Source organism: Lichenostomus cassidix, chromosome Z, assembly GCF_008360975.1.
Source record: "Lichenostomus cassidix isolate B80296 chromosome Z, HeHo_3.0, whole genome shotgun sequence".
NCBI lineage: Eukaryota > Metazoa > Chordata > Aves > Passeriformes > Meliphagidae > Lichenostomus > Lichenostomus cassidix.
Genome location: NC_139511.1, coordinates 28,498,664 through 28,523,960, shown reverse-complemented (window position 1 = coordinate 28,523,960; position 25,297 = coordinate 28,498,664). Strand labels below are relative to the sequence as shown.

Genomic DNA, 25,297 nt, shown 5'->3' with positions numbered 1-25,297 from the left:
TGGACCCCAAGCTTGTACCACATTTGATGATGTTGGTAGATCTATTTGTGCTGTCTCAGAATAATCACCCAGAGCTCTTACATCGCCTCTGCCAGCAGAAATATCATGCTTTTGCAGTAGTAGCTACCTTTTAGGTTTAATATGGATGACATTACAGCAGTCATTCTCAGTTCTCATTGGCACTGCGATACCAGTAGGATCTCTTTTGGATGTTTAATGAAAGGAAATTTTAAATAAACCTAACTTAAAGGTAGCTGCTACTGTAAGGGCGTAATATTCCTGATGGTATTGTAGAAGCTGTGGGTGACTATTTCAAGACCTGTCCTAGTCTCTCTGGTACATATCACCAGTATACATTCACTGTAGTATTGAAGCAGCTCACAGCCACTGATCTGTTACCTTACTGGAAAAGGTGGCACTTGGGATGACACTGATTTTTCAGGTGGAGGTTGAGGAACAAGGGAAATGGCTGTGTTGTATCAAGCACACAAGCTGTGGTGGACCAGGACATCATAGCTGGTACTCTAGACTTCCAGGGGACCTTTTCTCCCATCTAGTCTTGCCTTGGGCATAGCTCTTCTGAGCTGTGTGCATCAAGCTGTGAATGAGGTGGGCTAAGCTTCTCTTCATGTCCCTAGAGACTGATGCAGTATCCAGGGGTTACCTTCTCAAATTATCCTGGCTGAGATGGTGAATTCAGGATGGATCATAAAAATGTACCCATTGCCATTTCCCTTTTTATCTTCATGGCAGCTAGGAAGGTGCTGGGGACCTGGGAGCTGCAATTTGCTCTTCAATCAAAATTGGCAGCAGTTTGTTTAACAAAAGTCAAGGCAGAGTGTCTGGAATGCAACCACTGTGAGCCTGCTTCCAGTGCTGCAATGAGATGTGGATAGTGCACAGCCTCTGCCATAGCTCTGCTTGCAGAAATGGAGAAGCCACTGGGGACCTGTTGTCACCACTCTTCCATCCATATGGGGTTCAGTTTAATGGGGAGTTTGTAGCCTCAGTGTTTGTGTGGGCATTGGTATATGCACTGTTGTTCTGAGAACCCATCTTTTATTTAAATAGCTTTTTTCCAATCCATTACTCATCAAGATTAATTGCTATCTCCTGCTGAAATAGATGTTATCTTTCAAGCATGCCTCTGGACTCATTACTTCAAATGTGGCAGAACTCTGATTTATCTTAGATTTTCCTTGCTGCTTAAGGTTTCAGCCAAAGAAATGTCTTGATTCAGAAAACCAATGATGGTGTATTATTTTTTTAACTGTCATTTATGAATTAAGGCAATTTAACAAGGCACTTACAAAAGCCTGCTGCTTTTCTGAAAAGCCTTAAAACATCAATTTAGAGCCAAATGTCCATTTTAATGTCTCTGATTTAGTAGAGCACTTGTTCAAATGCTTGACACTAATCTCTACAGTCTAGTAGTCCTAAAATTCATCCAACTCTATGTCTACATCAAGCCAAAACTAGAACACAGAAAAACTCACCAGCATCAACATAAACCTCCATTATTTTCTCACTTATACAGGTACACTTAGTTAACTGATCATGATGGAAGGGTGTGATTATGAAAAGCATATGCCATGTATGATTTTAAAAATTATCCATTTGATATACAGGTACTAATGCACACTGATAATGTTCTGTTTGTACCTTGTCTGCAATAACATTTGCATGGAGGAAGTTAACTTTGAGAAATTTGAATTGGTGCATAGGTACAACAGAGCTGTCCATCCCCAAGGTCTGACAGCATTCCATGTGGATTGTCCAGAGCTGAGCTCTGAAGTGCCACAGGCTCCCCTCATTCCATAGCCAGCTGTGTTATGACTGGCTACTGATGCTGTCAGAATGTACGTGCCTTTTTGCAATTCTAAACAGTGATTTTGCATTTTTATACCTTGACCCTTTCCTTGACCCTTTTCTGCTCCTTGACCTGGTAGCTCCTGACACTCTTAACTTAATATTCAGCTATCCTGCTAATATTAATCTTGCTGCTTTTTTATCCCGTGATGCTGGAGACAAAGTGTACAAGAATGGCTGAATGGGGAACAAGGGACAGTGATGTCTGCAGAGACAGTGTGATACAGACAGTAACAGGCACGGAATCTTATACAGTTCTGTGGGTGTCTGTAGCCAGACAGATATAATGACTTTTGGAAACAAAACTTTGTAATTGCCTCCACATTTAACAATAATTTCACTGGAGTAGCTAACATTAAATTCAGCTTTTTACGGAAAGTGCAAGTTGGAAAGAAAACAGTGATGTTTTCTGAGCACTTTTGGTGTGTTCAACACTGCATGAGTAATCCTCACACTATAAAATATGGCTTGAATTTCTAGTCAGGCTTCACAGATGCTGCTTTTAAAGTTGAATAGGCCATATATCTGCCTCTCCACATGAAGTGTTGCATTTTTCATAGCCTGAGTTATTTCTCTGTTCTAAGAAACTTCGTTTTGGTACACCCATCATTTTCAGTACTGCACATGGGTTTGTTTTTGCTCCAGCCTGGGAGAAAAGCCTGGACTTTGCTATGAGTGTGCTTTACCACCAGCATGACATCTGAAATCTTAGCGTTCCCTGTGGCTAAATGAAATTGGAGAATCCACGCAAACAGGCGGAGGATCTCTACTCTGACCAGCAATTACAAATGAGACCTTTGCTAGATGTGATGATCAATAGGAGTGTGTGGGAGGAGGTAACAGCAAGAGGTGAACACACAGCTCTGGAGGCAAGCAATGTGATTGAGAGATCAGAAGATTTTCATTGCCTGAAACAAAATGCTGCTGTTGAAAATTACTTGCTAAACCACACTCCTTTTGTTTGCTTGAAACAATACCTGTGTACTTGGAAAAATACATGCCTAGGCCTGTTTAATTTTTCTTTAAACAACTTTGTGTGTGTGTGCTCACATTGCATTGTCTTTTCAAGCTGTTCCTAGCTCCCCTTCCTAACTTGTCTACAAATGAACAGCTGGGAGAGATTTGTTAACATGGTTTTCTAAATTCATCCTTCTCTAAATGATCCTCCCTTCACCTAAGGAGACACAGCCCAGTTTCTGCTGATGTTGACTCGCAGGCAGGAACATCCCCATGCTACTTCAGAGCTGTGAGCTGGAAATGAAACCTCCTCACAGGCATACCCAGCTAACTGCCTTGTCCCAACAACCACCTGGCCAAATGTCTCATGCCAGCAAAACTGCTGCTCAGTGACCCTGTTTTACCACAGCCTTGGCCCAGAGGAGACTGGACAAGGCTCAGCACTGTCCTTTGTCTTGCACACTCTTCTTGCTATGCCACTGCTTTTCTTAATGCCCCTGCCACCATGAGCCATGACCATGAGGCCTGAGCAGGTTTGAGCTTGCCAGGGATCTTTTCAGTGAGAGTATTCATGCACACAAGGCAATTGGGCTTGCAGGACCAAACATCAGTGGGAAGGTCTAAATGACATGTGTTCACTGATGCTAAGTCTCCTTTTGGCAACTGAACCTTTTCTCTCCCAAAATGGAGGTGGCCTCATTTCACACACAGAGTGTATGATGCTCCCCAAGAACTTACTCAGTGATAAGATGTTTGACCTCAAGCACCATTCACAGTTCTGCTTGAAGTATTAGCAGTTGCTTTTATCTTGGGCCTTTTGATGCTGTTTCTCACCTTGCCCTTAGTGTCCCTGAGCCTCCCCACCCTGTTGGTTCCCACCTGCCTTTATTCAAGCATTCACATCCTCGTCATCTTGTTGCTCATCATCACTATCTACATCTCTCCCCAGATCCTTCAGGCTAATCCTCCCACATGGCTCTTCCTTCCATCACATCGTGCTTTTCCTTAGCCCACGGCGTACCTACTCTCCCTCCTCTCAGATCCCTGTGTTGATTTCCAAGCCTAGTCTCCCTAGTCTGCAAGCCCAACTTCCACTTGCATCTCTGTATGTCCGATGTCCACCCTCTCCCTCATCCATCCCAGCCCTCAGGGGCGAGGGAAGAGTTTCCAGCTCTGCTCACATAACACCCAGCCCTCGGCTGTGGACAAGCACAAGGGAGGGCGGGCAGGGTGCGGCTGGGCTGGCCGCCTTCTCCTCTGTCGCCCTCAGAGATGGACAGGCTGTTCGGCCCGAGGGCGAGGCACGGCCGGCATTTCTGGGCACCGACTGGGGTGTCGGGAGGCGGGGGGCGCGGAGCCCAGCCGTGCCATGCCGTGCCGTGCCGTGCCGACAGTCGGGGCGCGGCGGCGGTGGGCGCTGACGCACGGCGGGGCGGGCACGGCGCTATAAAGGCGGCGGCGGCGGCGGCGGGGCGGCAGCACCATGGAGAGCTGCCGGGCGCTGGCGCTGTGCGCCGTGGCGGCCGCGCTGCTGCTGAGCGCCCGCGGGCACGGATCGGCCCCGCCGCGCCGCGCCCGCGACCTGGGACAGCCCGGCGGCGGCGCGTCCCGGGAGAAGGAGCTGGTGCGGCGGGGGGCCGGGGCCGGGCGGGGGGCGCCGCCGGGGCGGGCGCGGTCTGACGGCGGCTCTGGGCTCTCCCCGCAGATCGAGGCGCTGCAGGAGGTGCTGGAGAAGCTCAAGAGCAAGAGGGGACCGCACTACGAGAAGAAGTTCGGGCAGGTGCCCATGGTGAGTGTCCCGGCGGGACGGGTCGGGACGGGACAGGGAAGGGAAGAAAAAGGAAGGGGAAGGGGGCAGAGCAGAACGAGGCGGGACGGGACGGGATGGAATGGAGAAGGGACGGGACGGGACGGAATGGCGAAAGGACGGGATGGGGAAGGGACGGGACAGAATGTGGAAGGGACAGGACGGGATAGGGACGAGACGGAATGGGAAAGGGACGGGACGAGAAGGGAAGGCAAGGCAAGGCAAGGTAAGGCGAGAGATGGAACAGAATGGGACTGCACTAGATGGGACGGGACGGGATGGGACCGAATGGTACTGGACTAGACGGGACGGGACGCGACAGGGCAGGACAGGGCGGACGCTGGCGGCGGTCCCACTCACCGCCGGCCGCTGCCCGCAGTGCGATGCCGGGGAGCAGTGCGCCGTGAGGAAGGGGGCTCGCATCGGGAAGCTCTGCGACTGCCCCCGGGGGACTTCGTGCAATTCCTTCCTCCTCAAGTGCCTGTAAGCAGGGGCGCCCCGCGACAAGCCGCCGGGGAGCTCAGGCACCGACGTCTGGCCGCCCCGACGTGCCGGCGACTTGCCGCAGCTCCTCCGCCCGAGAAACTCGGCAAGAAGCCCCCGCGTCGCCCGTGTAACGCCGTCCGTGACATCCGACATCCGTGGAGCTGTTTTCTTCTCTCCCCCGTCCGACCCCGTCCTCTCCCTCCCCTCTTCCCTCGCTTGCTTTTGTCCGTCCAGGAAAATCCCGGGCCGTGCCTTGGGAGTAGAAGTGCCGGTCCCGGGAGCTGCAGTGCCGTCCCGGTGCAGACCCGAGTGGTGCCAAGCCGTGCCGGGAAGCGGTGCTGGCCCCATGCCGTGCCCCGGGCTGTCCGGCTCCTTCCTCGGGCAGGAAACATCCACCCTCCGCCAGCTGGAGGAGCAGGGGCCGGGGGATTCCCCTGGGGTGGTTGGGGGTAGCGGGGGGAGGCGGGAAGCGGGTGTGTCCAAAGCACCCTGACCCCCTCTGTCTTGCCCCTCTGCTGAGAGGACCCAGCTCGGCACACCGCAGAGCAAGCGGCCGGCACCAGTTTGCTCAGCCTGCGTTGTAGAAAGCCCTGCATGAGACACTGGTGGTGAGCAGGGTCTGGCACTAGCCTGGATGGGGTGGGGCTGGGGGGAAATTGATTGCTTTACCAGTGCCACCACGGAGAGAAAGCTGTCTGGATTCGTTGCAAACTACCTGGGGATATCCTAGTCATCTAGACCAAATGGCTCACGTTTCTACAATGAACTGATGTATATAAATATGTCTGTACTCCACAGGTACACTGTGTGTTTCGGCAAACTCATGTTTTATTCCTTCGTTTGTCTCTATTAATAAAGTCAGTGTTCTGATGACAGTATTTTGGAAGTTTTGATTCACACATGGGAATCCCTAGCACTCAGAGGGAGAGGCTAAGGGTTTCTCCCAAACTACTGCAAGCGTTACTGTGTGCTTTAGCCAGGCCATCAGCCAGGTCAGGACAGGACAGGACTAGAAACCCGAGGTTCTTGTGCTGCTCAGCTGATGCCTGCTCCCTCCCCATGGGCACCCAGAGGGACTGGGACAAACACAGAGGCTTAGGACCTCAGGTTTTCCTTTGGGAGAAGACAGGGTATATCTGAGCTGCAGGGACTTGTCTGGGGAGGCAATGCATGGGGAGCAAACACCATGAGCTGGATCATTTTTGTTGCTTTGTGTTTGATCCATAAATGATGGATCCCTGAAAGAACTTGCTGTCTCTCCTTTGTCACAATTCATCTGTGTGTGTCTTTTCGAGAGCCAGCCCTTAATTCTATCAGCATGGAGGGGCTACATGGGCCGAGGCAGACACAGGGGAAAGACACACAAGTTTTCATATTTCACGTTGAAGAGAGCACAAATTTAGGTGAGAAAGCCAGAGTTTTGTGAGAAAAAGATTTCTATAAGGCATTTGCTTACTTTTAAGCAGTAAGAGCACATAAGCAATTGTGACTGAAACAGGTACAGAGAAGCTGACTTCAAAAAGAAACCCACTATTGTTCATTTTGCTATCAGTATTACTATTATTATTGCTGTTACTGTCATTGCTGGGGTTTATTGTTGTTATTATTATTAGTTATAATTTTCCAGGACAGGAATGAGCTCTTCTTAGCCCAGAGAAAGATAAAATAATGGGGAAGCTGAAAATACTTGGAGTGTGAAGGGTGTTTTAATGGGCAGGGCCACAAGCCTGGGGTATGCCATTCATGGGCAAGGGGGCACTGAGCTGGGGGATTGTGTATGTGGGACAGTCTGGAGAGAAGGGTTAAATTAAGGCAAGAACCAGGGTGGAAATGGTGAGAACACTGTTCAGGGAGGAGTTTACAAAAGAAATGGATATGTAGTGAGCAGGGATAGAGCAGTCAGGAATGGTAGCCAGCTCTGCTTGCCAGTTTTGTGACTGTGGGTGAGTAACGCCTCTGGGGGAGAGGTGTGATAGTGCATTCACAGGGCTGGAGGCAAGTGCCAGATTTGTAAACTTTTAACTGCTTGTGGATGTTTTTATGGTGTTTCCTAGAGATATTGTAGTCATTTGCTCTTGATTTCTCATGTAATAATGAAATAATTTTTGTGGCATCTCTGTTCGTTTCCATACAAACAATAACAAGGACTTGTATTTTGGTACTGGAGGCTTTCAGGCGTAGAGCACATACTCTGGCTGTTTGACGATCCTCTCAGCACTGTGTCCAGCCCCAAGCACCACAATCATCTCAATGAACTGCTCATGCAGATTGTCTCTACACTCAACATATTTACTGATGGTTTATTTACACAGAATTGGACTGAAACATGAATTAATGGACTAAAATATATCAAGAATTATTCAGCTTATGTGTTGATTTCATAGTTTATTTTGCCTGATAATAGTGCTCAAAATGATAAATGTGGTTTACATAAAGATCAAAACTATAAATCTAAAACCTAACTTAAGGAATCAGGATTTAGGGTTTAGTGGCATGATACTGACATTATAACAATATAAAAATTAAATTATAACAATACCCTCTGTGTGCACTAACCTGATGGCTGTTTGCAAGTTCATTATACACATGACCACTTACATTACATTGCACAGGTTAAAAAAATTAGGAGAGAAACTTGTGCAGTAAGGTCAGGATAGAATTGGCATTTGTGTATTTTTCACTCTTGAAATCATTTACATGAGATGACACCATTTTTTAATTTAAAATATCTCTTGATTTCACCTTACTAACAGTTCCAAGGTGGGTCCTATACACAACGTGTCCAAAACAAGAAGCACAGCTTTTGAGGGTTCATTTTGGGTTTAGACAGAGGACACGGTTTCATGAAAGTCTGAATTCAATACTAGGGTTCAGAATAATGTGTTTACCGAGTATGAAGTCAAAAAAAGCCCAGCTGCTTCAAATCCTATCCTATTAGAATTCAGCCATGGTAAATCTGCTTGCCTTCTGACAGCTCCCTTTGAAAACCCAGTTTTTCTTTCTAACTGGATCTTCCAGCTAGGAAGAGATGTGAATACTGCTACTGACAGACTGACTGTCAGGTAATTTCTTCCTTTGTGGTGGGTTGACCAGCAGTTTCAGCTGGCCCCACAGCCCAGGGGATCAGTGCTGTGTGCCTTGCCAGCTCACCACTTTTGGAGGCTTCTGGCAGCTCCCAGGCACGTGGGTTTGGCTAAAACATTACACCCTTCTCAGCTACTGTACACACCAAGACTGAAACATAAGGAGGCATCATGAAAAAGTCTAGCAAAAACGTGGTAATTCAAGAGGGCATTATATACAACTGCTCTCTGAAATACAGTGCTAGAAATCAAAGACTCCATGCAGAAACCCCATCTTTTTCAGTAGCCCAACCCCAAGGAAGAAGCTAGTTGAACATCAAGCAGCAGGACGAAGTTGTCCAGCCAGTTTGTCCAGTTTTTCTCTTCTCCTTGCTATCTGTGGGCTTTCACCCTGTTGCACCTGCTAGCACAGTGTGATCCACCTCCTCCTAGAGCAAACCTCTTCCCAGAGACCACCTAGACAAAATTCAAAGACAAAGATGATCAACTTACATTACTTATCTGCAGCCAAGTCTTCTCCAGGAGGCTTTACATAATTCTCAGACTTGCTATTCCTGGTGGAGGCAGGTGCTGCTCTTCATTAACCAGCATCTGGAATATGTATGCCTCTGGGTGGCAGCCCTGGGGTATCAGATGGGACAAGCACTGAGAGGACAATGGAGGTCCACATCAGAAATTGCAGAGTTTGGAGATAACATTGCATGGACAAAACATATTTTACATATACTGGACAAATCCCATGACATTTTCTCCTGAGGTGGGTTTTGCTGCTGCTTGGATTCTGATTTTTTTTTTTTTTTTTTGGTTGTTGTGGTTGTGGTAGGTTTGGCTTGATCCCCCCTCTTCCCCAGCCCTTTCAGTGGGGAAAGGTTTCTTTCAGTACCTCATTCTTTGAGTTAGCAGAGAAAATAGTAACACACTAGTTAACACTGACTAACAGAATATGCCTGTGGATGCTTTCAATCTTTCTACTTTCTTGTAACTCATATGGAAGTACACGACATTGCATCCAATCAGTTGCTATTCCTTGTAAGGTTTCAGTTTAACAAAGTAACGGAGACTTTTTGCCTTTCTGCTGGTGGTGTTCTCCAATCTCCACAACAAATTGGAGCTGGGCAAAAGTGAAACCAGCAGAACAAGAGGTGGCAGTGTTGTAATGGAACAACATTCTCAGCACCCAGCTGTCTCTCGTCTAAATGGGTGTGTTGGCTTAACTGTGATGAATGGGATTTGGGGGATTGGATTTATTTTATTTTATTTTTACAATAGAGCAAGCTGCAACATGCAGCTTTACTTTGCCTGTGACCCTTTAAATCCCAGCAAGTCACCCTTCAGATCTAGGTCTCTAAGATACATTGCTGGGAAGGGAGACTGCACAAAAAGGGACTCAGGAATCTGAGCAGCCTTACCTGGGTCCTTCCTTCACTCCCCTAGTCCTTCACCCTGTCTGTGTGAGTCCCTTTTCAGCTCAGGTCTGGACCTTCAGAGTTTGGCAAGATTGTGCAGAAGATGTGTGGGACCTGCCTGGAGCCCTTCCACACAGTCTGTCTGCAGTAGGAGATGTAATAAGATTGGAAATGAAAACACAAACACTGATTAGGCATTCAAGTGTTGCTCTTTTAATTCTTCCCTAGTAAATGGCAAATACTGTTTTGTATGAAGTAATTGACTTGATGGCAACTTGGAGATCCTGCCTGTTTTGCCTGGGGAGCAGAATTTCTTCTCACTTGCAGGCACTACTTTAACAGAAGGACCACACAACAGCTAGGCTAGACTTTGTCCCAGAAGTACTTCCCTTCTTCTGGTCCCCTGTGATTGTCTTGCAGGATCATCCAGGATTCCCAGAAATTATCACACCAGCACAAAGAACCAGCTGCTGGGTCCAAGCCCTGAACCACCAATTACATTTCACGGCTTGGCACAGAGAGAGTGGATGGTGGTGAGGCCTCACCTCTGTGCCTGGGAAGACAGATCCTCCTGGAAGCTGTGCTGAGTACACAAAGAACAGGGAGATTATTTGAAACAGCCAGAACAGCTTCACCAAGGGCGAGTCTTGCCTGACCAACCCAGTGGTCTTCTCTTGGTGGAGTGACAAGAGAAGAGCTCTTGTCACTCCACAAGACATATCATCTATCTGGACTTCTGTAATGCCATTGACACAGTCCCCCACCACATCCTCCTCTCTGAATTGGAAAGAGATGGATTTGATAGGTGGGCTGCTTGGTGGATGAAGAATTGTCTAGATGGTCACATCCAGAGGGTAGTGGTCAATGGCCCAGTGTCCAGATGGACATCAGTGACGAGTGGTATCCCTCAGGGGTCAGTCTGTACTGGGATCAGTAAAGTTAAATGTCTTCAACAATGACACAGACAGTGGCATCAAGTGCACCCTCAGCAGGTTTGCAGATGATACCAAGCTGAGTGGTGCTGTTGACATTCCTAAAGGACAGGATGCCATCCAGAGGGATGTGGACAAGCTCAAGAAGTGAGTGTGTGGGAATCTCATGGGATTAAACAAGACCAAGTTCAAGGTGCTGCATCTCACCTATGCCAACCCCCAGTATCAGCACAGGCTGGGGATGAACAGAGCAGAGCAGCCCTGTGAGAAGGACTTGGGGAGCTGGTGGGTGAGAGGCTGGACATGACCCAGCCATGTGCACTGCCAGCCCAGAGAGCCAAACGTGTCCTGGGCTGCATCCAGAGCAGTGTGGGCAGCAGGGAAGGGAGGGGATTCTGCCCCTCTGCTCTGCTCTGCTCTGGTGAGACCCACCTGGAACTCTGCATCAGCTCTGGGGTCCCAGCACAGGAAGGACATGGATGGGTTGGGAGAGAGTCCAAGGATGGCTACAGAAATGATCAAGGGTATGGAAGATGTCATCTATGAGGAAAGACTGAGACAGCTGGGGTTGTTCAAGCTGAAGAACAGAAGGCTCCAGGAAGATCTTACTGCAGTCTTTCCACACTTACAGGGGGCTTGTAAGAAAGATGGGCCTTGCTTTTGGCAAGGCCTGCTGTAACAGGACAGAGAGCAGTGGTTTTAAACTGAAAAAGGGTCAATTTAAATTGCATGTAAGGAAGTAATTTTATGATGAGGGTGGCAAAAAAAAGGGCAAATGTGTCCTAGAGATGTAGTAGGTACCCCAGCCCTGGAAACACTGAGACAGGTTGGACAGGGCTCTGAGCAAACTGACCTAGTTGAAGATGTCCCTGCTCATTGCAAGGAGGCATTGGAGTAGAGAGTCTCTAAAGGTCACTTCCAACACAAAGGATTGACTCTATGACTCTGTAAAAAGACATCATACGCTACCATTCTTCACAACAGACTTATTAACACTAGTGGTCACACTAGATGTATTGATTTTCCCCCTTATGGAGCTGGAACTCCAGCATGTCTATTTGCACTGATCTGCTTGAAGTACATTTCCCCTGACCAAACTTCCAGACTATTTAGAATGAATTAATGGCACATAATTTTTGGGTACACTCGTCTGTGTTGTATCAGGTATAAATTTATCTGCTTTTTCCAAAAACTTCTGTAGAGCAATCATGCATTTGTTCGTATTTTTTAATAGACTTCAGAATAGTCATTGAGTCAATGAATATTTGCAACAAGATTTTACTTGTTTGGAGATTTGCCACTTCTTTTTCTTTTTCTCACATTTTCATGACATCCAAAAGGAATTAAAGAAACCAAGCCACAGAGTCAATTGAGAAATGCAGTAACTAAATATTAAAAGACTGCTTCAGTATCTTCCAGGCCAAGACAAAGGCTTTGTTGATATACAGAATTCCTTAAAGCATAATTGAATTCTGGTTGTGAATTTGGGTGACAATACTGGCAGTTGTCTGCTTGCATTTATCCATGAAACAGGTAACACTTCTGACCAAAGTACACATCCTTGCCAGATTGAGATTGCAGAAATGAAACTAATGATGACAACAGGATGATGTATTAAACAAAATGCAAACTAAAATGAAGAATATAATGAAAAACATAAAGGCACTTTTTGGGTGACATATCCATGGAGGGTGCTGTACAAGCTGTAGTTTTATTGCAACCTCACCTCTTATTTTAACAAGTGGAACTAAAAGAATTATGAAGTACATCAGGGGAGGATATTTTCTGCATCTGAACACAGAATTTTTTGTTTTATTTAAATTGTAATACTAAACTCACATGGGCACTAATAGATTGTGAATCTGTCTTTTTAAACAGTGGAATCAAAGAGTAATTAAGCAATTTATTTGTATCAAAACACAAGGGGATATTTCTTCCTGACAATATATTACAAACATAGTACAGGTGCAGGATGGTATAATGAACCAATGGAGGGTAGTGGATGTAAAGGCACACCACCCAGGACGGGTGCACTGTGCCCGGCCAAGGCTGCGAGGGCTGAAATCCCTTCTCATCCACACTTCTTTGTATTCCTGATACACATTAAACAACAGGAATTTAGAACATGTGATCCCCTAACTTGAGCTGATCTGTCAGGTTTTTGTATATAGTATTTTGCCTTCACTATATGCATAAGGAACACTGGGGTTCAGGATACAATGCTGGGGTTTTTTGAGTTGTTTTAATTACTTTTGACGGTAATCCTTGAAATCTATCATCATGAGTGCATTCAGCACTATTGTTGTGTCTCATGTTCTTCAGAATATATTTTACATGCATTTAACTCACCTATTACAAGCTTATACATCTTTCTACATCTGTCACTTTGTGACTTTAAATTGGATAAAAATTTACCTAACATGGAGAAGTTATTCAAGACTTGGTTAGCAAAGATGACAAAATTCTATCTAAGTAAGATACAAGCCTAATAGAATACAGTTATATTCATGTGCAAAATACTTAGACTGACTTTTTTGTTCACAGAAAAAACCGTAGAATTAAACAGAAAATGGTGATCATACTCGGAAATTCTTGGAGAATAACTGCTGTGCAATAAGAGCATTATATTCGACAGAATTCCATAGGAGAATTTTGACAAGCTGCAAAAATATGCAGTTCTCAGAGAATCATAGAGTATCCTAAATTGGGAAGAACCCACAAGGATCATCAAGTCCAACTCTTGTCCCTGCACAGGACACCCCAAGAGTCACACCATGTGCCTGGGAGTATTGTCCAAATGCTTCCTGAACCCTGTCAGGTGCTGTGACCATTTCCAGTGCCCAACTATGCTCTGGGTGAAGAACCTTTTCCAAATATCTAGCCTAAACCTCCCCTGACACAGCTTCATGCCATTCCCTCAGGAATTAAGCTCTGTAGCTGGTAAGCAGTTTCTACAGAGAACTATTTGCAAACTATATGCAATTCTGATTTTCTGTATGAAGCAATCCAAACAGAAAAACAACAACAACAACAACAACATGTGAGGTACATATAGCCGTGCTAATTACTGCTTTCCGGTCTGGGCAATAGCCAGTAGCTATCGGAGAAACACGGATGAGCCTTGAGGCTCCTGCTGTTATGTCAGATTTGGGGCTGTGGGGGATGCTCCAGGATGAAGCTCCGGGTCATCCGGAGTTACCTGGCTCTGTGTTTGGCCTCTGCGCGCCGTGAACACAAGAGGGTGCTGGTTACTGAGCGGAGACTTCACCTTAGGAAATAGCTTTCCCCCCGGTTCTAGGATGGAGAAGAGGCAGGGAAACTGCTGCCCTGAAGACCTGTAGGCCGTGAACTGAAGAGACGTGATCAAGGTAACCAGTATGCATGAAATCACAGTCATACAAATAAGCTTCCTTAACGGTATTGAAATTACAGGTATTTACTGCTTGCATCCTTTTTCATCCATCTTTGCTCCGTCTGAAGTCAAAAAAAGTAGTATTAAAAAAGGATGCAGTCTTGTAGCATCACTTCAGCAGGTCTGGGCACTTGGATAAAGCAACTGTGTAGGTCTCCCACCTGAGTGTTTTGCAAGGTCATCCCTGGGCTCAGAAGGCACAGTGCACTGCAGACCTTTCACACCAACATCTATCTGGATGGGCTTTTTTAGTTACTTTTGACTGGCTTTGTGACTCCATTATGAGAATATGCTCATCCAAGCACTGTTAAATATATACACAGATTATTTCTTACACCATGTTCTACAAATTCAGCAGGAGATGGAAGCAGAAGAGTGCGCACAGTGTTTGTTGGGATATTCCTGGAAAATAGTTTAGCATTTGGTAGAGGAATGACCATGTCAATCTGCTGTTTTACATATATTGTGTCTGGAAATGGGATATCTACATAAATGAGTAGCCAGAAGCCCAGACTGACCATCCAGCTAATGGTTACTTCAGTTAATCTGATACATTTCCTGAAGAGGTACCACCTGAATTAAAATTAGTTCACAAACAAACTTGGAGAAGAAGAACGGGCATTTGAAGATACATATGAGAAATCTCTCATGCTTTGATTAATAATATCTTATGAATGCTAGGAATTTATTAATCAGTTTCTTGGCTGTAAGACAAGGGTGTAAGAAACATGGACTTTATTCTGAGAAATTGTACTTTTGGTTGAGTTGGGGTTTTTTTGTGATATGTAAGGAAGACACATTCATGCTTGTGCACTTTTGTTTATTTTGTGTTTGTTGAGGTTCAAGAAAGACTGATGTTGAGGTAGGAAAGATTTTTTTTTGTTAAAAAATTACTTGGTGCTGTGTTAATTTTCAAATACCTTAAATAGATTCTTAACTATGTATTTCAGAATTGCTACTGCACACACAAGCACTTACCAACCTATGAATCAACTAATAAATCTTTCTGTATGCACACATACATGCAGGTCAGCAGAAGATATAAGCAAGTTTCATCAGGTGATGGAAAAGGAGGAAAGAGTTTGCAGTAGTTTTCCTTTGGTATATGCCAATTTTTATCCAGTCCTTTCTTGTTTCTTGGGCAAGCAGAACTACTTTTTTTAGTACCATTATTAACTTTGTCCCATCTTTCTCAAGTAAGCCTAACTTTTTCTGCTTGAAATGGCAATAAGTAGACAGTTTCAATCCATTTCCTATTCAATTACATCCCTTTCCCTTTTCCTCACTCTCCAGTAAGGCATGTACTTCAGCACTGGAAAACTTTTGAGCTCTGAAAGAACACAAATGCAGCAGCTTCCAGAACTCAGATATGTACCTCATGCTAATAACCATTTAATAGGATAGAAACCAGCTGACAAAAATAATGCAACTTACCCCTGCATTATTGAAGAAATGCTCTACAGAGCTGGCAGAAGCTGTTAATGAAACTGCTTCTAAGTGTATCCAAAATACTTAATGTTATGAACATTTGTCAATGGAGCTATCAAGAACTGAGTATTCATCAAGTACTAGTGTGAGTATGCTCTTGAAAAATTATCTAAAAAGTTACCTGATTATGAAAGAGAATATTTTAAATAACAGTTACCAACAGTCAACTTAGATTCAAATTCATTTTTTGAATTCAGATGTAACTTCGCCTTGTTTTGTTCTATTCTTCCAATTTCACTCATTATGGCAGATCAGCAGTCTTTGTCATTTATTGAAAAAAAATACAAGATGAGAAGCAAACAATGCTCTTGACAAACAACTTTCATGACAGTGCTTCATCTGAGGACTACTTATGCTCTAGGGCTGTGTGTGCTGTGAGTGAACAGTTACAATCTCCCTCTGGAGAAGATGTTCTGCAGTTGATCTGGATGAAAATAGGCCTTTGTCTGCCAGAAGAGTTCTGACAGCTACTCTCCAGACAAGTCAACAGACTGAAACAAGCAGTTTGTTTTCACTTGTGCCATGATCACAAAAGTATGAAACAAGAGAAACCTTTGTTCTGTGCTTTTTCTTGCCTCACTGCATGTCTCAATTGTGTTAGCAATTATCAGGTAGCAGGGCAGAGTAAAGTCAGTGCTATACAGAACATGTAGTCACATGAAATCAGATAGAGATTCGAAATACCAGATCCAGACTAGAGGATAATGGAATCACTGGAAATACCAAATCTCCTTGTTTCTTCTTTTTCTGAAGATACCTTTTGTTATTAGTTTCCAATTACCTTTGCCTTTCCTGCCTCCCCTCTCCCCAGTTAATGGTATTTTCCTATTCTGGACATATGTTATATTCACAGTATATTTCCATGGTTCTAGGAGCCAAGCTGGCCCACGAGCCAAGCTGCTGTTGAATCTTGATGAGTAATCAAAGTCACCCACTGGGCTGCCTAGAAGTGCTTACATATTTCATTCCCCAGCTCTCTCCTGGACAAATACTCTTCATTTCTTGTCAATACAAAAAGGCCTCCAAGTTCTCTCTACTGCTGTTCCACAAAGCAGAAGCAGAGTATGTAAGTGCTAGTGTTAGAATGGTAAAGGAAGCACAACACCTGAGCATTGCTAAGGATTGAAATTCATAGAAGATGTTTTAAACCAGACCTTGCTTACAGTGAACTCAATTCCACAGCTGTATCCTCATCCTAAAAAAAGATGGAACAATAGTTGTGCTGACACCAGCAAGGTCAGAAACTCACCCCAGGCCCTTGCCTTCCCCTTCCTTATAATTCTGCCCAGTCTTGTATTTGGCAAGAAAGATACAGATAATTTTCCTTGTTCTTGTTCAGCTCCTGTACCATTTATCATTCTTCTGAACATATCAGATCACCTTCAACAAAAATTTTGAATTTATATGCACAAAACAAGTATATCGGTTATACTTTACTCGAGGTGCTCCTATTGATTATGTTTCTTATGGTGTAGTAGACAGTTTACAGTATCTATGATATAGTAGACATATTGCTCCTAAAGCACAGTTGTTTCCTACACAAATAGTAAGATTTTGCCATAACTCCTGTCTCATCACAGAATATGCTTATTCTATGTAGCTTGTTGAGCATAAGGCTCACAACTGTTTAGGCTCTACATGTGAATTACTAAAACATTGCATTATGTAATGAAGATGTTAAAAATGAAATTTCTTCAGTTTACATTCCCCACAGCAGAGTTTCAGACATCCCACTGCAGGGCAAAATAACCAAATAATTGAATGATACAGCAATAGGACAGCTAGAGCAAGGTTAATCTATTGAGGGACCCCTTCCAAAGACCCGTGGGTCTTTATTCCCCTAGAATTTATGCATTTGTTCCTCATACACCCTGAACATGCCTCTTGGTATATATTGCAATGGCAATATTTGGTTTGGGGTCTCCTAACACCTTATTGGATTCTTTCTCCACGATCACACAGGCAGGCTAGTAACTGTTCTTACCTTGTTGAGACAGCTTTTGCTGAGGACTACAGCCTCCTCATCTTCTGGTTTGTGCTTCTGATGCCTAGCTTGGTTGATGAAAATGGGAAAGTAACGAGTCCTAGGTTTAGAGTAAGGACTGCTCGGCAATAATTTAAATGCTGATGTGTAATCAACATTATTCTCACTTTACATGCTAGTAGGAAAGTTACTAAGAAAATAAACTCAATTCCAGCCAAAAAAAATCTCTAGATGAAAGCTCACAGCTACTGGCCTATAACTCCAGAAAATTCAGCTACTCATGCTAAAGCAAGTAAATTCAAGGCAAACCACATACTATATTACTAAGTGACTTATTCTTATTTAAAACTTGCCTATTAAGCAAACAACTAATATCTCTCAACAAGAACCAGATCACTATCATTGTTTTCCAATATCAAATCCCTGTCTCCAACTTTTCTTTAATGCATTCTAACAGGTTAAGTGCCTTCTCATTGTTACTTTCCCTACAGAAAACCAAGTAACATTTATTTTGTTTATTAGAACAGCAGTGCAAGGTCCAGTACCCCAGACTAGGCACTCAAATAATGGGACACTACTTGTTGTTTGAGAGCAAGAAGTCACCTTGCCACAATAAGGATGACAGCTGCTCTCTGGATCCATGGTAAGTTTGGTACAGGAGGGGAGCTGAATTTCCAGTTATGCCTGCATCCTGCTTTTAGAAAAAAGATACAGTAGTGTGGTTTTGCCTTTGGACCTTGTTATTTAAATATCAGATTAATTTCAGCTCTGATCAGGAGAGAAGATTTTTTTATGCTTGCTGGAATGATGGAGTTTTTGTATTCGTGCTTGTATTTTGTATTTCATATTTGGTCTGCTACTCCATGTTTGTCATCATGAGTGCATTGAAGAATTATAGTATATAGAAAAGTTTATATATCGCTTGAATGATCTCTCACTGCAGATACATGGTTCAAATGTAGAAGCTAAATAAAACTGAATATCACATAGCTGAAAGAATTGAGAACATTTAATTATAATAACTTTGTTATGATGGGTGCAGATACAACCCCAAAGTTAGGTTTGGCAATGACACAGCCTAATTGTAACAAACCACTTTTTTTACTATACGGATCAAACACAATATTTGAGTGACAGGAAAAAATTAGAAGTGTAAAAGGACTACTTTTATGTCTGCTTTTATATACCTTCATGTATGCTAGGTGGAATCAAGTTCTGCTTCATTATAGTATTTTTAAGTAGCACTGCTACTCTTGTTCCAGCCTCTAATTTTAGATTCTCAAAGCAAAATTCTAATTATTTGAAGTAACATCTTATGTATAATAAGTACATGAATGATTAAAATGCCACATGGAATTTTTATTTTTATGAGGTTCCCTGTTCAGCAATCATGAGACCTTCTTCTAGATCAAATTTTACTGTTTTATTTTTCTTAATTAGGTATTGGAAACAGATCAACAGTGAAACGCAGCTACAATATTTCATTAGTGGATGCTCATTCATTATATGACTACCACTGTATTCTCATTGTTCAACACCCTTTACTAGATGGCTTTTAACAGAAAGTACAAACATGAAAAGTACACAGGGATGGAGAATATAATCAGAAGAGGAAAAATTATGTAAACAGAAATACTCATATGCAGGCAACTCATAATCTCTCTGCAAATGTGTAGAGGTCAGACAGTGAACCACTCAATTCTTATCCTGTCCCCTGATGACCTCCTCAAGCCCCTTTCCTTCTGCATCTCCACATTAACCTTTTCAGAGCATGTTAAGCTGTTTGTCGTTCGAGTAACAAAAAAACCCAAGTCAAATTCTGTCCCTCCTTTGGTTGTTAGGTAACTAATAAACACTTGCCTCATTGACTCAAAAGCTGGGCCAGAGAAATGACATTTCAAGTTATCTATAAAGACTAAAGCTGTGCCAAATGCCCATTACAATGTATAACTTCCCTCTGCCGCAAACAGACAGGAAAGATGACAATATGTTGGCATAGCAGGTTTTTAGGTCAACAGCTATGCCAACATCTTGCCTCCCCTCCAGCTCTGCATAAAGGAACTTCTTGGAAAGGTATCTGTGGGAATTGTAAAATCTTTAAGTGTGATTTATTTGATCGAAAAGAGAAAAGCAAAATTTATGTAAAAGCTTCACACTATTAAAGAAAACATCTGAGTATCAGTCTCACTGTACAGTGAACAGTAATGCTAATGTGAGTGGGTTTTTACCCCTTAAGTTATGAGGTCTCAAAAAAATCCCCAACAAAAGACAAGTTTGTATTTCTCTGCCTGTAACAGTGGCAGAGCACAGACAGTGTTTGCTTAACTATTCTTCATAAAACAGTAACGTATTCAGGACTTTTCTTACCAAAGCATCAATAAAATCCAAGACAGAGGTTGGCTGATCTAGAGCTGTATCCTATGCACCACAGTAGAATCATATTCTCAAGTCACTTCATTTTAAATTAATTTTCTGTGTTTGGTCCATCTCCTTGTCCTAGATTCACCTGAACAAAAAAGTGATGCCAAAGGAAGAGATTTAAAGAGATTTAAAACACACACATTTGCTGTTACAAAAATACATCAGAAGCTTCATTCATACCTAGAAATGACACTTTCTTGTAATCTATTTCCATTCGCACAACCATTTGCATGCATTTGGGGGAGGGGGGCACAGCAGATTTGCCAAGGAGACAGATTTTCAGGAGGAAAGTGGTAGTCATTACAAAACTGGAGACAGACTCACCTGTTTTACCTTGCCCACAGTGCTGCACTTGCACTGTTTGACTGCTGTTTGGTGTTTCCTTTCCACTTATTTGAAACAAAGGAGGGGAGATATTTTAATATATTTCTCCAATCATGGTGCTATATAGTAGCCAGAATGGCAACAGTGAAACGTAAAAGTAATAATTTGATAACCCTCTGGAGCACATTGACCAGGTCTAACCATCACATGGTTGTCAGCACACTGACCAGATCAGTCATTCACAATACCAAGCATATGCTTTACTAAACAGATGATGTTGTCAGCTGCGCAAGTTGTCAACTGGACCTTTAATTTTCAGTTCCAAACTCTGTATTCAAACCTGACACCTTGATATTAATATTGTGGAGTTTTGGTAATTGTCTTGGGTTACATGGAAGGTGTAACCAAAAAGTAGGTGTTCTGTTACCATCTTCATAATCACCTGTTAAAAACAGGTGGGGCAGTGTTCTTTATCTTCAGCAGGACTCAGCCTTGATAACATCCTCCAGGGGGCTATCTCTGCTCATGGGCCATCAAGGTCTCTGGGAGTGACTCATAAGATTACATCATCCCACTGTGAGATGCTCTGCCCAGAGAGAAGGAACTGAACATTCCTACCTGCATGTCAGCTGAGTCTTTGGAACACTGGACTACCACTTCCACTGGATTCCCAGAGAAGAAAAGCTCAAGAGTCACCATTGGACCTCCATAGACCAACCAGACCTTTCTGCAGGATCATCACTTCAACCAGACCACATCCATCACTCCAACGGGGCTGCAGCCACCATTTAACTGAACTGCTACCACCATCCTGACTAACCTGCTGGCAGGTTGTATTCTGACTTTGTCAGTTTAAACCATTGTTTCTGTATTATTGCCTTGTTATAAGGACTAGTAAAGAACTGTTATTCTTTTTCCCATATCTCTTGCCTGACACCCCCTTGATTTCAAAGTTATAATAATTCAGAGGGAAGGGGGGGTCATATTCTCTATTCTAAGGGAGGTTCCTGCCTTCTTTGGCAGACACATGTCTTTCAAACCAAGACAGTAGTTTTGGGGGTTTTTCCCCATATTTTTCAGAATGAGGAGAAAAGCAAAGGATAAATTGTTTACATTTGTTACAACATCTTTAACAAAAGAGAAATGAATTCATGATTGCCAGACCCCCTGGTAGCACAAAAATTTTTAGATAATCTTTGAAGAAGCTGGGGTTCAACAAAACATTTCAAAACTGAGATTGTACAGTGTAGCCTCATTTGGGTGTTACCTTGCTATCAATAATCAAGCCCCTTCACAATATACAACTTACAGCCATCAAAAAGGGAGTTTTCTTCATTTTTCCATTTCACATAAAAAGAATAGAAAACATTCTGGAGCCAAGCACTTCATCACATTTCAAAATACCACAAGAGAGCACCTTTTGTTGTCCTTGTTAACACTAGTGTCTTTAATCAACATTACAATTAGCAGGCAAGCTGTCTCACATAACTGAGACACAGCTGTCTTACACAGCTGAAAGACTGTTTTACACCAGTAACTTTTTTATAAAAAAGCTGTGTGGAGTTGAAGGTATGTGAATGATATTTCAAAGAGTCCCTTTCAAATTATATTTAATGAAAAGCCCTTAAACCTACCCTGTTATCATGTTATCAGGGAATGCCATTAGAATTTTCCATTCAGGTATCTCAGGATAGGAAAACGTTAAAATTCTTTAAAATGGAAAGTAAATTGTAAGTTTCAAACACTTATTTCACAAAAATTCATAGATATACAGAAAAAAACATATTTAATTGCCTATTTTGTGTTTGCTAAGACTTTCTGCCTTTAGAATTTAGTTTATAAACATGTATGAAGCTCTTATGTTCATATATAACTTTTCTTTACCATTATTTACAGATGTTTTCTAAGTCAGTGTGGTTATGTTAAAACTTCTGCAAAAATCTCCGCATTTGCTTAAGATAATGACTTTTCCAATACTTTTTTCTGCATTGAAAACTGCTTATACTTGGGATCATATTCTGCAGAGTGTTTGCGTGTATGTGTACTCACATCAGTGGAGGGTTTTTATACTCTGACATGACATAAAATAAACAAGATTTAAATTAAACAGCAGCGTCAGCAGACAAGATCAGGGTGTGTTAACGTTGATGCTCTCTGACCTGCCAATCTGATGTCTCATACAATCACTTTTGTCCTAACAAAGCCTGTTTTTTTGGAGGGCAGTGTATGAAATGCAGCTTAGTCTGGACTTAGGCCAAGGGAGGTATTATTTCAAAGCTGCACATCCTAGCTGTGCCACTAACCCAAAGAGTCTGGATTTGGCATGCTGTGATGACCCAAAATTGAATCAGTTCAAACCACCAGCAAGAGTATGCTTTGCAGCAGTAATGGGCTGCTGCTGGTAGTTATCCCCTTTGACAAATCCATCCCTGAAACTCAAATCAGAGATGTGTAGAGCTTGCAGAACTAACATGAGGTGCTTGCAGTACAAGATTCTGATAATCTGCTGATAAAGTGCCTTCGATGCCACAGCTCATTTTAGACAAAGTTTACTGTGAAAAAAAAAAAGAAGCTCTAAATAATCTAATATAATTAATGGCTTTTTTAGATTTTGTAGGTTTTTCCACAGACCCTGTGAACTACAAAGACCAGCAGGTTCAGTATCTGGCAATACATGAAACACTACCAAATGCATAAAGAAAGCCAGCTGCTGAAAGAACCATTTTCTGACTAAGGAAAAAAAAATTATAACAGATAAAAACAGAGGTGGGTTAGTGCATTTTTCTTAATGCTTGACAATGTCATCTGTTCTCCCTATTAAAACGTTCAGTAGAAGAACACAACTTATCTTCAGTATGGCCAGGTAAGAATCTGAAAGGGGAAAGCAAGCAGATTACAGGCTTATTCATTTGATGTATTACAGTGTCTTCCACTCTTAGACTACTCTTTACAATTTTCAAACACATTGCAGCAGGGGAGCAGGAAAGAGTGACAGCAAAAGAAGATATAACACATCCAGAAGGAAGGGGGGTGATAACACAGAAGAACAGAAGCTTCCAATAGCAAGGACCTGCAGAAAGAAGAGAATTCCATAAAGAATAACTTCAACACTCTGCAGACTGAAGAAGAAAGATCTGCCAGATCAGGAGAGGCACCAGGGCTGAGTAAGGTAGCCCCATTTGCTTCCTGTATAACAAACAGCGCAACTAAGAAAAGACAATGGGTGATAGCAGCAGGTGACTCCTCTGAGAGGTTCAGAGGTACCCATTTGGTGAACTGACACGCTCTCTAGAGATGTCCTGCTTACTGGGATATCATGGCAGAGATGTCACTGAGAGACTACTGAGCCTCATACAGTTCACTGACGATTACACAGTGCTGCTGTTTCACAGTGCAGCAACAGTGACTCAGCCAGGAGCAGCCTGAGGAGTAGCAGGAAGGAATACAGAGCCCTGGATGTGACATTAAGGGGCTCTGAAGGGAAGGTAGTGTTTTCATCAATCCTCCTGGTCAAAGGGAAAGTGTTTGAAAGGCCCTGTTGAACTGGGTGTGGGCTGAAAGGAGGGGAGGGATAGGTGACCTTATAGCAGGGGGATGCTACAGGCTGCCTGTCCAGGAAGGCCAAGCAGATGAGTCCCTGTACAGACACACAGGAGCAGCCCCACATTCACAAACCTGGTCCACAGAGGGGCTGGAACCATCCCAACAGCTGTTCAAGGGACAACACAGCAGGACAAAAGCAACCCAAGAGGTTCCTGGAGAGCACTGATGGCAACTTCCTTCTCCAAATGACAGAGAAGCCAATAGGGAAAGATGCTGTGTGGGACCTTGTTCTCACCCACGAGCAGAGGTTGTTGTGGAATGAGAAGCTCCAGGGCAGCCTTGGCTGCAGTGACGATGAAGCGATGAAGAGAAAGATCTTTAGGCCACAAAGAGGGGGCAGAGCAAGCTTACTGCCCTCGACTTCAGGAGAGCAAATTTTGCCCTCTTGAAGGATCTGTTTGGTAGAGTACCATGGGATAAAATCCTGGAGAGAAGAGAGAAAGCTTGTTAATATTCAAGATTCACCTCCAGGATCAGGAGTGATCCCAACAAAGATCATGTCAGACAAAATTGCCAGGAGGTCTGTATGGATGAACAAGGAACAACTGGACAAACTCACACACATTAAAAAAATAGCCTAAAGAGCATGGAAACAAGAAGAGAGAGACTGTGAGGAACACAGAGACAATGTCCAAGCTGACAGATTGTATGATTCTATGAAAACTAAATCCCTGATAGAATTAAATCTGACCTATATATAAAGGAATGCCAAGAGCAACAAGAAAAGCTTCTGCAGGTGATAAAAGGAAAACTAAGGAAAATATTGATCCTCTTCAGATGTAAACAGATGGCCTGATTACCCAGGACATGGAGAAGGCTTTGGTACTCCATGACTTTTTTGCCTTAGTCTTTACCAGCAATTGTTCCAGCCCAGTGCAGAAGATAAAGGCAGGGACTGCAGAGAATGAAGAAGCAGTCACTGTAGGAGAGGATCTGGTTTGAGCTCATCTAAGGAAACTGAAGGTGCACAAGTGCATGGAACATGATGAGACACAGCTGAGAGAAATGGCAGATGAAAGGCCTACTGTCCACCCAGTGAGAGAAGTTGTGATAGTCTGATGAAATTCTCACTGACTGAAAAACATTACCTCCGTTTTTAAAATGGGGGGGGGGGAAAGGAAGACCTGGTGAATTACAGGCCAGTCACCTCTGTGTCTGGCAAGATCATGGAATAGATTCACCCGGAAATTGTGCAAAGATGATGGAAAATAAAGAGGTGATTAGTGACAAACAACATGGCTTCACTAAGGACAAACTGTGACTGACAAATCTGGTGGCCTTCTACAATTGGGTTACAGCAGTGGTGGACAAGGGAAGGGCAACAGACATTATCTGCCTGGACTTATGCAAAGCATTTGACACTGTCATACATGGCATCCTTGTCCCTAAATTAGAGAGACATGGATTTGATGGATGGACCACTCAGCTGACAAGGAATTGGATGGTTGCACTCAAAGAGTTGTGGTCAATGTTCAAATGGAGACCAGTGATGAGTGCTGTCCCTCAGGGGTCAGTTAGGGTTAGT

At 43.3% G+C, this 25,297-nt stretch overlaps 1 protein-coding gene and 1 long non-coding RNA gene across 2 annotated transcripts in view; one reads left to right on the top strand and one right to left on the bottom strand.

The window, feature by feature from the left end:
* The first annotated feature begins 4,301 nt into the window (after positions 1 to 4,301).
* Positions 4,302 to 5,973, top strand: CARTPT (CART prepropeptide). Its single transcript, XM_085042338.1, has 3 exons — positions 4,302 to 4,450; positions 4,532 to 4,615; positions 5,013 to 5,973. Exons 1-3 carry the CDS (start codon positions 4,310 to 4,312, stop codon positions 5,118 to 5,120), a joined length of 333 nt encoding a protein of 110 aa, XP_084898464.1. The 5' UTR covers positions 4,302 to 4,309; the 3' UTR covers positions 5,121 to 5,973.
* Positions 5,974 to 7,491: 1,518 nt separating this feature from the next.
* Positions 7,492 to 25,297, bottom strand: part of LOC146424593 (uncharacterized) — a 29,872-nt gene continuing 12,066 nt past the window's right edge. Inside the window, exons 2-3 of the long non-coding RNA XR_014846791.1 lie at positions 19,792 to 19,930; positions 7,492 to 8,658 (exon numbers count right to left, since the gene is read on the bottom strand). This is a non-coding gene — a long non-coding RNA (uncharacterized LOC146424593). The remainder of the gene's footprint in view (positions 8,659 to 19,791; positions 19,931 to 25,297) is intronic.